At 35.6% G+C, this 13,327-nt stretch overlaps 1 protein-coding gene across 3 annotated transcripts in view; it reads left to right on the forward strand.

The window, feature by feature from the left end:
* Positions 1-13,327, forward strand: part of VPS54 (VPS54 subunit of GARP complex) — an 80,617-nt gene that overhangs the window by 10,138 nt on the left and 57,152 nt on the right. For 2 of the 3 annotated variants that reach the window (XR_008794555.1, XM_056129969.1), the window contains exons 3-6: positions 1,941-2,182; positions 6,367-6,445; positions 9,547-9,581; positions 12,209-12,340. Coding sequence is in view for 2 of the 3 variants with exons in the window: in XM_056129969.1 (XP_055985944.1) it covers positions 1,941-2,182; positions 6,367-6,445; positions 9,547-9,581; positions 12,209-12,340 (488 nt within the window). In the remaining variant the exon portion in view is untranslated. The remainder of the gene's footprint in view (positions 1-1,940; positions 2,183-6,366; positions 6,446-9,546; positions 9,582-12,208; positions 12,341-13,327) is intronic. The other variant, XM_056129970.1, reaches the window with a different exon arrangement.

Raw genomic sequence — 13,327 nt, forward strand, 5'->3', positions numbered from 1 at the left:
AAAATGAAGCTATAAATTAAAATTATGTCAGGTAAATACAGTGTAGTTCTCAGTATTTTCCGATTCCATATTTAAAAAATGTCCTACTCCCTAAAGCTTATTTGTAACCCCTCAAATCGATTCCTGATTCAGGAATTAGCACAGCGGTAGGGCATTTGCCTTACAAGCGGCCAACATGGCTGACCCATGTTCAATTCCTCTGCCCCTCTCAGAGAGCCCGGCAAGCTACCGAGAGAGAGTATCTCGCCTGCATGGCAGAGCCTCTCAAGCTACCTGTGAAGTATTCGATATGCCAAACACAGTAACAACAAGTCTCATGATGGAGACGTTACTGGGCCTGCTCGAGCAAATCGATGAACAACGGGAGGACCGTTATTATTATTATTTAGAGGAATTAAAGAGGATTGAAAACTTTGAATCCTCTGATGCATAGGTTCTTAAATGAACTTTCTCATTTCAACTCTCCTGTTTTATGTGAGCCAGTGTTCTGTGATCTGTTTAGTACCACATGTTTTTTTTTCTTGGTTTTTAATTTTTAGTTTGAAGTTTTGTGCTTTTTGCCAGTGCTGTTATTTAAAATGGCCCCAAATGAAGTGTTAAAAAAGTGTTGTTCAGTTTTCTGAGCACAAGGAGACTGCCAGTGTGCCTTATGAAAAAAAAAAAGTTTATTATATAGCGTCATTCATGTATGAATTATGGTGGTACTGGCCATGAGTTCAGTGTTAATGAATAAGCAATTTATGCTAAAAAAAGTTGTCTTTAAGCAGAAACACACAAAAAACCAAGATTATTTACTTGCTAATAAAAATATTGTTACCAGATAGCTTGGACCTAACTAGCCCTCTGTTTTCCCCTCAGAGGAGTGAGTCTGTATTTGCTAATAAGTGTACTGGTGACTCTGTGGAACAAAACTACCATAAATAACAAGAGTTGGCTGATTATATATTTTTAAATTCTTCTATTGTTAATGCCACAGTAGTAATTTTGCCATTTAAATAAAAAAGATACAAAAAATATTAGAACCAGGAGAATCTGTCCTAATAGAAAAACATGCTGGCCTATGACTAAATTAGGTTGTTAAAGAATACAAGTTATGCAATAAAGGTAGAAAAAATAGAGAAATTAAAAAAGAGAATGTATACATTGAGGAAAAGAAGTAAATGAGTCTTTTTATTTTTAAAAAAAATTTTTTTTATTAGTGAAACACCATGAGGTACAGTTGTAGATTTACAATTTTTTGTGCTTGGGTTTGATTATACAATGATCAGATACCCATCCCTCCACCAGTGCCCATTTTCCACCACCATGGATAATATCCCCCCCACCCCCATCCCTCCATCCCCCCGCCACTGTGGCAGGGCAATCCCCTGTGTTCTCTCTCTCCTTTTGGGTGTTGTGGTCTGCAAAAGAGGCATTGAGTGGCAAACATGTTCAGTCCATAGTCCACTTTCGACATGCATCTCCCCTCCTGGGAGGATCCTCCAAACACCCTTTATTTGGTGTTCCCTTCTCTATCTGAGCTGCCCTTTCCTCTAGAATGCCCAACTGGCCACTAAGCTATGGAGTAATCCTCCTGGTGCTGATCTCAGCTATTCTTGGGTATTAATCTCATATTTTGTTAGTTTATATCCCCCAGATGAATGCGATCTTTCTGTGTCTATCCCTCTCTTTCTGACAGTAAATGAGTCTTTCTTTACCATGTACCCCACCCAGCTGCTATAACCAAAAATTGACTATTTTATTATCTTGTACATTTTTCCTTCCTTTGGCACCAGTGCTTAAAAACTGAAGATTATTTAATCAGGTGGCTTTTTAATAAAATGTTTATGGCAGAAAAGAGTTTGATTGTATAAAGTAGGTTCTAAGCATTTTTATTTTTCTAAGATATACGGTCATACATAGAGTTAACTTTACAGAATTCTCTTATTTACTTTTTGCAGGTGATTCAAATAGTTTATGTGTTGCCCCATCTCTAGTTACAGATCAACATAGATGGACTATATATCATTCCAAAGTAAATCTTCCAGCAGCATTAAATGATCCTAGATTAGCAAAAAGAGAATCTGATTTCTTCACAAAAACTTGGGGATTGGATTTTGTGGACACAGATGTCATACCTTCATACTACCTCCCACAGATCAGCAAGGATCATTTTACAGTATATCAACAGGAAATCTCTCAGGTAATATTTTTAAGTTGTAGTCAGGTTAAAAAATAATTAGTTTGGTTTATTGTAGGTTTTTGACAATAATTATTATTAATGTATGGTATTCTTTTCTGTTGCTGTATATTCTGTTGCACTGGTTGTACTAAATTCTTGATTTAGATCCTTTTCACTCACTTTTCAAAGTTACGCATTCCAAATAATGTTAAATTTCAACCTGAAGCCCACCTTAACTACCGAGGAAATGATGGTTTAATTGGATTTATAAAGCCCAGATAATTTATGTGCTTTAAGAAATTAGCAGAATGAATTTGTTTCTGTATCATGTATACAATAGAGCACCTAGCTCTAACAGAGATCTTAATATTTATAAACATACTGCTCTAAACACTGTAAGAGCTAGAACTGAGTAGTTGAGTTTGAGGTGACTTGTTACAATTTTTTTAGTATGTGACTTAATATAATTCTATTCATCCTTTCAATTTTTTAATTAAAAATAATCATTTAAGTGTTACAGGGAGTGTCTATTTCTATTGTTACTAATTTTTATACTTTTTTTACTAGTAAGCGTAACTTACATTTAGTTGATTTTATTTTACTTTTAATAATTTGTAAATAGATTTAATACTATATATTAGAATATATAATATCTGCATCATTTTATACTACTTAATATTTTATATAGAACCCATAGCTGTTATTTACCTTTATTAGGTACATATACTTATTAATGATCATATCTAACATTCTGGGTATCTCTAAACCCTAATATACCTTCTTTTTGATGGCTTTTAATCTCATACCTTATCACCTGTGTAATCACAGACAGCTAGGGGACCCCTCGGCTCTTTCTCACCGCCTGTGTTCAGTGGTCTCTAGCCGCTTTCCCACCTGGGACAGCCAATGCCTGGGTGGATGAAGGAGGAAACAAGGACCAAGCTAGTTGGTGAACAGTTGCGGTTTATTTCATTCTCCACACGCACCTATTCCAGTCTCACTAAGCCCCGCATTCTAGTCTCACACTGCGACTCGTTTCTGTCTCCTCCTCTCTCTCCCGCTCATCTCTCTGTGCTCTCCATCTTGCAGCCCTGGTCTCTCTCCAACTCCCTGCATTGGGGTAGCTACCACACGCCTTCCAGTAGCACAATTAACATATGAAAGTCCTTCTTCTGCTCAAGGGCAAAATACCACTTAGGGGTGTTTCTGCTCTCTTAGTCCAATAACTTAATTAACATCTTAATTCTACTTCTTAATATTAGTTATTTTGTATGGACACAGTAAGAGATAGATTAAGCTTGTAGGGTGGCTCTCCTGGGGACGTCTTGTTATAGATCTCAGACTTCAGTGCTCAGGCCAGATTAATATTTCCTAACCCTAGCAGGGTCCTAATCCAGCTGTTACTTTTTGGATAATGACAGAATTTGTCCATGACTACGCTCTTAAGCTATAGTTAAGTATAATGGCACTTTGGCCTGGCTCATCTCAGTGCCAAGGTAGCTTATAGCTTGTCCTGGATCCATCCAGTCCCTCAGCACCCTGCTTTGGGGGTGTCAGGAAGTGAGGGCATCTGAGACTTAAGCAAGAGAACAAGTACCCAGGAATGAATGTCATTCAGAGTCAGTTAATTCCCAAGTTACAAAAGCATAGCATCATCTGTCTTCCTGTGTCTATACAAAAAAGACATTGCTCTGAATTAACTATGCAGAGGACTTAAGGAGAAGAGAAAAAGCGTATTTACAAGTTAAGCGAATCTGATTAGGAGATAAAGGTGATTCACAGGTTGGGGAAACAGAGCACAAAGAAAGAGGTTACAAATAAATATAGAGGAACGGGAGCACTATGATGGGGGTAACCCAATAAACCTAAGCTCTCTGTCGCAAGGCAGAAAGGACAATTTATCCTACAATCACCAACATTCTCTTTATCCGTTTATTGAATAACTTTATTGTCTTTCACTATTCTAAATTTCAGAATCTAGCTGAGACCAATGCAGACACCGGTTCCCTCCATTATAAAGCTTTTTTTAGGGGGTAGGGAGAAGAGTTGGGCCACACTCAATGGGGTTTGTGGCTACTCTTGGCTCAATGCTCAGAGATCACTCCCATCAGTGTTCACAGGACTGTGAAATACCAGGGATTGAACTCAGGGCTCCCAAATCCAAAGCATATATTGCATCTCTTTTAGCTATCTCCCTGGCCCTGAAAACCTGTATTTCTAGCACACCATTAAATTATAAATTATAGCACACCATTAAACTTATAAAAAAACATAGAAAGTGAATGGTCAGAAAGAATTAGATTTTTAAAAATGTCTTAATCCAAAGGCAGAGTTAAAAAAAAGAATAAGAAATGTATGAGAAAAAAATGAAAATAAGGTAATAGTGTTAATCCTGGTCCCGCTAACAGTTACATTAAATATAAATGTTTCAGCTCTCAAAAGAGATTTTGAGACTGAGTGGAAAAGCAATACCAAACTATATACTTTTTTTTTTGAACTAAAACATTTTATTTGGAGGTTTTTGGGTAGAGGAAGGGAAAGAAAGTGAGAGAGCGAGTAACACGTTCAAGAGAAAACATGAGTTCTCTTCAAGGACAGAGAGAGCCACTATACACATCCCAGGATTAGATGGGAAAGTACACATCTCAGGAGGGGAGAGATGCGGGTACCACCAAGTGCTCGGGCACCACATGTGCATCACGTGGGCACAAGCAGCACCTGGGTTCGGGCAGTGTATTTGCCTAAACTATATACTTTTTTTTTTAAATAGGAAACATACTTTAATAACAGCGACACAAAATATTTAAAGGTAAAACATTGGAAAAAGATACAGTAGGCACACAGACACAAAATCAAAAATAAAAAAAAAATGAGCACTAAAGAAGCCCACTCAAAAATGTGCAAAGGACTTGAATAGTTATTTCTCTTTAGTTATACAAATGACTGATAAGAACAGGACAGTGTAGTCAGCATCACTAATGGTCACAATGTCACAACATTTTCCTCACAAATGAAGGACTATAGATGGCAAATAAGTATTGTAAAAAATGACATTAAGGGAATTGCAAATTAAAACAGCAGAGAGATGTTACTGCTTATCTATAAGAATGGAAAAATCCAAATGCTGACAAGGATGGAAGCTATTAGGAAATCTCATTCCTTATGGGTAAGGATGCAAAATGGTACAGCCATTCTGATAGACAATTCTATAATTTCTGACAAAACTGCTATCAAACCTCTGAACACTACTAACCTAGTTCTTTTTCCCTACCTTGTCCCATTTTTCTTTGTGGTTCCTATTTTATGGTATCTCTTAAGAGGTAAAAATTTTGTTGTGGTCATCCAAAGTAAATTACATTGGGATTTTTTTCTCTCTTTTTCATTAACTCAGAAACTGTCAACTAATATCTGTCTTAGGTTTATAGGTTTCTCAAATTTTTTTTATGCTTAAAAAAATTCTCTTCTTTGATTTCTGTTATAAAAAGATCTTTCATTTGTTTTCCTACTATATTCCAAATTTATGGAAATTTTACTATAGCTGTATAAAATGGGCTCAATATCAGTTGTACATTGTAGAACTCAATAACATTATTTAGTAAACATTTGATTTTTGTACCTAAGTTCATGATGCTAATGATTTCATGTTAAAAACTGGGGACTGGAGAGATAATACAGGGGTTAAATCTTTTGCCCTGCATGTGACTGGCTGGGTTCAGTACCTGGGACTTCATATATTCTTGGTACCCCAGGCACTATCAGGAGTGATTTCTGAGCACAGTAGTAAGCCCTGCATGCATCTGGGTATAGTACAACATCTCCCTGTCACCCTACAAATTAATTACTAGACCTGGAGATTGGGTTGTAACTCACTGGTGAATCTTTTTCTTGTTTGTTTTTGGGCCACACTTCACACGTGTTCAGGATGCTTGGGGTTTATTTCTGGTGATGCTCAGGGAACCATGTGGTACATAGGATCAAAGTCAGGCCCTTAGCTTGCAAAGTATGTGCTGCTCCAGGCTTTTGATTTCTCTCTCTAGTCCTCAGTAGTAAATCATATGCTTCACATATTTTAGGCTCTGGGTTTTATCTCTGGTTACCTCTCCTCAAATCAAATTATAGCATAAATTTTATCTATTCTGTTATGATGTCTTGAGTATTTATTGCCACATAGAATTGATTGCATTATTTAATTCCCTTTTTATTAGAGAGAGAAGATTCATGAGAGATGCAAGAATATTTGTCCTCCTAAAGATACCTTTGACAGAACGCTCTTACATATCCATGGTATGAATATGTGCTATTTGTAATAAAATTTAGATGAATATTCTTTGTAGAATAGTACAAATAGTAATGAGCAAAATGTTAGAGAACTTGTTGACTGTAATATCTATCATTTTAATTTTTAGTATGAAATTTTTATAGCCTATGATCATAGTATTTCTTAAACATCTCAAAATGGACAATCATGAGTTTTATGGCAGGTATTGTTACCCTTTAGTTCAATAAATATTTGACATCTGGATGTTTATTACATGACTTGTTTAAAATTAGATAAATAGGAAATAGTCCCTGTCTTCAAGAAATGAAGGCCTCCTGCATAAGTTTTAATAAGTAAATCACCAATTGTAATGCTGTATTATCAAGTTCAGCATGGCGAGATGGAATAGAGGTCATAATTTAGCCTTAGAAGATTTTCTAGAGTTGATAATTGCTTCATACTTATATTTATTTATCCACCTATTTATTTATTTTGGTTTTGGGGCCACACTTGGTGGTGCTCAGGGTTTGCTCCCTATGTTGCTCAGGGGACCATGTGTTGCTGGGGATTGAATCCCGGCCTCCTGCATGCGAAGGATGTGCCCCAGCCAGCTGAGCTATCCCTTTAGTTTGTGATTCTAAAACTATTAAAAAAAAGTTATGAATGAAGAAACAGTCACAGAAAAAGGAAACAGTTTATGCAAAGCAGTAGAGTCTAGAACATAACATATTCTAGGAACTGCAAGTAGTATGTTTGCTTTACTGGAATATGAAAATGAGATTGAAGAAATAAGTGAGAAATCATATCACAAAGAGCCTTGTATATTATACTAAGGACTTTTTCTAAGAACATTTTAGAAATGCTACAGAATGCTTTCAGTTAGACATGATTGAATTTATGCATCTATATGTCACTGTGAAAACAGTTGTATATACTAAATTTATACATGATGACAAAATTAGAGGCAAGGATACAGTTGGATGCTATATCAGTAATACAGATGAGAAATCCTCTAGCTCCAAAAGAAGTTATAATGAAGATAAGAGGAAATTTGGCATTTGTGAGATGCCTCAGCGACTCAGGGACAATTTTTTTGGTGGTGTAAGTTATTGGTCAGTGGAGGGAGATGATTTAATGATGACTCCTGTATTCTTATAGAGGCAGATGGCGAGGTGGGAAGCACAAATCAGTGAGAAAGGGAGGACAGGAGGGAATTTGGGAGAGATAGAGGCATGTTTGCTTGATTTTAGGAGATATTTAGACACTTCTTTTTCCAACTATTCAAAAAAAAAAAAGATCTGAGATTGAGGTGTCAGTCAGTATGGTAAAAGTTACTCTAGATATTGTGTTCTTCAGCAGCCTCAAAGTTGAATCCAAGAGTACAGATAATATATTAACAGAAGCAAAAAAATGACAGAGCACCAGAAAATTCACTTATAAGGCAGATACAAAAATGAGGTACCTAAGAAAGAGATAATTTCACCTTAGAAATAAAAGCCAATGAGAATTTCAAAAGGCGACAATGAATTATTACTCTGTAGTATCAAAATATATTAGGGTAGATCAGTTTACTTTGAAGTCTCCATGAATTTGGCAATTTAGGATTTTGTAGGAAGACCAGCTGGACTAGAATAATGTTTTCAGGAATCACAGTGCTATAATGTTAAGGAATAATACAACAGAAAAAAAAATAGAGACTACCTATATGAATGTGATTTGAAGATTTGAGATATATAGGTTGAAGAGACAGGAAACTGAGTGAAAAGATTTTTTTTTCCCCCAGCTAGGACTAGATAAGGCAAGAGAGATATTTGCATAAGCCTGAGTGTTGTCTTAAACTTTGCACCCAAGGTCTGTCCTTATTCCTTGGGCTTTCTTTTCCTTCTTTTTCTTCTTTTTCCCTTTTCCCCTAGTGGCTTAGAACTAAGCTTATTTAGATAAAGCAAAGAGTTTAGAGAGGAAATTATTAAAGGGTGAGTGGTTATGAAGAGAGGTAAGAAATGAAGTGAATTTATAGAAGAGGCTGGAGATGAGAAGGCCAAGGACATTTTTGTAAAGACAGGTGCTTTGATATCTAATGGTTAGATAAAGGCAGATAGATTCATTTGTAGATAGTTGTAGAGGACAAAAACTAAGGCATTTAAGAAGAGAAGTTAATATCGTATTTAAAAGAAATCTTTTTTTGTTTGTTTTTTAAACTATTTTTTTTAAACTATATAACCTTGTGATATACAAAGTTATTCATAGTTGAGTCTTTTTTTTCTTTTTTTTCTTTTTGGATCACACCTAGTGATGCACAGGGGTTACTCTGGCTCATGCACTCAGGAATAACTCCTGGGGGTACTCGTGGGACCATATGGGATGCTGGGAATCAAACCCGGATCAGCTGCATGCAAGGCAAATTACCCACTATGCTATAGCTTCAGCTCCTATAGTTGAGACTTAGGCATATAATATAAAATCATTATTTGGGAAGGATGAAGTTTTCGCCATACCCAGCTGTGCTCAAGACTTACTCCTGACTTTGTACTTAGGAATCACTGCTCACAGAGTTGGAGGACTATATACAGAGTCAGGAAATTGAACTGGGGTCAGGTGTCATGACATATGCCTTACCTAAGTCTGTGTTACCTCTCCAGCCAGAAAAAAACCTTTGATCATCAAGTTCTGGGAAGGATTATTGGTGATACAATTTAAGACATTTTAGACCAAAAGTAGCATGGCATTTAAAAAAAAATAAAGTATTCGTAAGAAATTCTGGGTGATGGTAGATATTTTTAATAGTAGCATTGAGATTTCTATTTTAGCATTTACTTTTTAAAGAGTACATAATATTCATCTTCATCTCACAAAACTTACTTAATCAGCATCATACTCTCTATATCCATTTGATAGAAGACTTAAAGTGTATTCATTTGTTTTATTGTTTCTTTGTAGTTGTTTAAGATTATTTGAAATACATATCTTAGTGCTTTATTTTCTAACATGCATAAGGAGATGCTTGATAGATACTTGTTGGAGGAAAAAAAAATGTTACATGGTTATTTGGGTATAACCTAGCACAGTAATCTATCAAAACATAGAAGTAAAATGAAAGTAAATAATATTTTTCCTTTTTTAAAAATAGATAAATCCAGGACAGATCTGGAGCAAGTACCTAAGGTAACGAAACTTAAAAAATAAGAATACTTCTTTTTAATATTTGACCCTTAATTTTGTTTGTAAAATCTTTTATTTGACTTTTCTGACAGTTTAAGTAGTTTTGTCTTTTCTGGGACTTTGTTGCATCACTTTTCTTCTTTTACTTTTGCGTTTTCAATCATTTCCTCATCATTACAACTGACAATTATGTTTAAGTTTTTCCATTCTATAAAAGAAATTTATAATACCCCTTTAAATTATTAAGAGTTGTTTTCTTTGTATGAACTGTTTTTTAGTGATGTGTATTATGTGAGTCCCAGCTCTGCCCTGACCCCCAAAGTTCATAACATTTATTAGATTCTCCAGGAGGTCTGTGGCAAATGCTGTTTGCAGTGAGAAGAGACAGAAAGATAAAAGACAGAAAAAGAAGGTCATTTAAAAATTATTAATTTCTACAAAATAAAAATCCACTTCTGTCATTAAGGTTTTTATTTCCATCAATGTCATACCTGTAATGTTTGCCACTATTTTTACACACATTATTTACTTCAAATTTTTTGCTGTTGCTATACTTTAGCATTGTTCCTTTAGCCTGGAAGACTTTTTCACTTACCAATATCTATCCAGTTCTTTACAATTTTTAATTTAATGGCAACATCATAGGAATAAATTTCCCATGTACTAAAGATAAATGTCCCTTGGCTAAATTTTCTTATTATTTTATTTAGTCTTCTATCTCCCTTTTAATGTATTTGTTATTCTTATGAGATATTTATGTGCATATTTTGTTATATCTCTTGGCCTGAAGATCCTTGAGAAAGGATATTTGCAATAGTTCATCTTTGTCTCCCCCTTAGTATGTAGCATAGAGTTATATAATCAGTGGGTACCTAATTAATTGAAAGCTTTAATCAAGAACTAGAAACTTATTCATGTTCCTACTGAGATTTTCTTTATTATAGTCATACTAATTTTTGGACATTGTTAAATTAGTGACTGTGAAATAGCAGCATGTAAATTAAGTAATAGATTAAACCTTATTTGAAATCCAATGCTAGATGCTGGGGATATGAAGATTAATGCTATAAATATAAACTTCTATTTTGTAAGGAACATACTATCTCTGTGGGGCGGGGGTTATTTAGGTGATAAATGTTTTTATGAAGCATGAGATAAATAAGTATTTATTATATACGTTGTTTAGAGATAAAGTAAGTAATCTCTGTGTTATACAAAACATTTTTTATCCTTTTGATTGAGTTGTGTTCTTTAGGAACATAGATAAAAAAAAAGGCATTCTAGACCAAAAATATGTAAAAGACATTAAGTGTAAGAGGGCATGGAAACTAAATATTGCTAGAATGAATATAGAAAAAGATATATAAATATATAAACAGATCAGTGGGGTCTAATTATTGAGGGGTTTTTGATACCTTTCCAGATAGTTGTGTTTTGAGTCATGGGAATCCTGTGGATGTTTTACACAGAAAAATTAACATTTGTTTAGTGGTTTTGGAGTCACACCCAGTGCTCAGGGCTTGTTCCTGGCTCTGCTTAGGGATCATTTTTGGTGGGGTTCGGGGGACGATATACAGTGCCAGGGATTGAATTGGGAGGAGCCATCTATTAGTACTTTTATTTAAAAGTAGGGCTGTAGCACTGTTGTTAATTGATTTGCTCGAGCAGACCCATTAATGTCTCCATTGTGAGACTTGTTACTGTGTTTGGCATATCGAATACATCACGGATGGATAGACAGGCTTTGCCGTGCAGGCAGGTTATTCTCGGCTTTTCGGGCTCTTTGAGAGGCAAGGAGGAATTAAACCCGGGTCGACCGTGTGCAAGGCAAACTCCCTACCCACTGTGCTATTGCTCCAGCCCATTTTGAAGGTATTTTTAATATTAATAGAAAGGTTGCATTAGTGGAGAATATCAGTAAGTAGCTATTTACTATAATTAGCAGATAATAAAGACTTAACCTGATGAAAAGCTGTGGAGATAGGGAATTCCTGTTATAAATGGGAAATATAACTTTTATAGAATATAATAACCTAAGATGGGTATGGTATGTGATGAATACAGAATAGTCTAATAAAAATTGATTTATTTTAAAATTTAATTATGTCTGATCTAATTTAAAAAGAATTCTGAGCAGGAAAAAATTGAAATATGAGTAGAAAATTTATATTTGACATTTTAAAAAGCTATCAGTGGTAAATAATATGGAAATCTTAGTTAAGTATAATTCCTTTGGTAAATTGGTAAGTAATATTAGAATGATGATCATGAACATGCATTTTTCTTGGGCCAGAGAGATAGTACAGTGGGTGGGGTGTTTGTCTTGCATGCAGAGGTTCAGCCCTCCCCCTCCTGCCCCCACCCCTCCCGCACCACATATGGTCCCTCGAGTACCACCAGGAGTGATCCTTGAGCACAGAGCCAGGAGTAAATCCCATGCACTGACTAGTGTGGCCAAAACAAAACAAAAGACCTTATATTTTTCTTACATATTTTTGGTAAATAATTCTGCTATTTCTAATTAATGATCTTTTAATGTTTCTAACATCAAAATGTTATAAATGTAATAATATAAATAATAATAAATGTAAAGAAAATGTCTAATGGAGAAAATACATTTTTTTAAATAGATTTTTATGAAACCAGATTTTGCCTTGGAGGATTCCGTAACTTTTAATTCAGTTTTACCGTGGTCTCATTTTAACACTGCTGGTGGAAAAGGAAATCGTGATGCAGCTTCTTCAAAGTTGTTACAAGAAAAGGTAATTTTTCTTTGAATTTTCCATATGGAAAACTTTACTTGAGTGGTACTATGTATGTGGGTTCACTTATTTAATAAGGGCTAATTCATATCATTTTATTTTCATATTTGATTATTATAGGCCTTCAAATTATTTTGGGGGGAGGGTGTTAACCTGGTAGTTCTGGAGCTACTACTTTGTCGATGCTAGGGGAACATGCAGTCCTAGTGCAGTTGAACCCTGGATTCCCACATGACAAGCGTAAGCTCTAGCCCTTGAACTATCTCCCTAGCTGAGGCCTTTACATTTTAATTGATAAAATCATATTTGACTTATTGGAACATAAGTTCTGCTTGTGCTAAAGGGGAGATTTTTGTCTGAATTCTTTTTATTTTATTTTTTCCCCATTTATTGTTTTAATTGAATCAGTGATAAACACATTTACAAAGTTGTTCATGATTGGATTTCAGTCATATGTTCTAACACCCATCCCTTCACCAGTGTACTTTTCCCACCACCAATTATTCAGTTTCCCTCCTGCCCCCCACCCTGTCCCATCTCACTTGCTCTGTCTCTCACCCTCTCTTTTCCTTTTGGGCCTTATGGTTTACAAAACAGATAATGAAAGATTATCAGGTATATCCTTTTACCTGTGCCCTTCAATCCCCAACACACTGTTATGGCAAGCTTCCAACCATTGACCTGTATACCCCCACCCGAACCCCTCCCCAGCCCCTCTTTACTCTCATCTTGGATCCTTGGATATTAGTTTGCTACTGTCACTGCTACTGTCACTGTCCTGTTGTTCATCGATTTGCTCGAGCAGGCCCAGTAACATTGTGAGACTTGTTACTGTGTTTGGCATGTCGAATACAGGTAGTTTGTCAGGCTTTGTCATGCGGGCGGGATACTCTTGGTAGCTTGCTGGGCTCTCCAAGAGGGACGGAGGAATCAAACCCAGGTCAGCTGCGTGCAAGGCAAACGCCCTACACGCTGTGCTATTGCTCC

Source organism: Sorex fumeus, unplaced genomic scaffold (genome assembly GCF_029834395.1).
Source record: "Sorex fumeus unplaced genomic scaffold, SorFum_2.1 ptg000006l, whole genome shotgun sequence".
Classification (NCBI taxonomy): Eukaryota; Metazoa; Chordata; class Mammalia; order Eulipotyphla; family Soricidae; genus Sorex; species Sorex fumeus.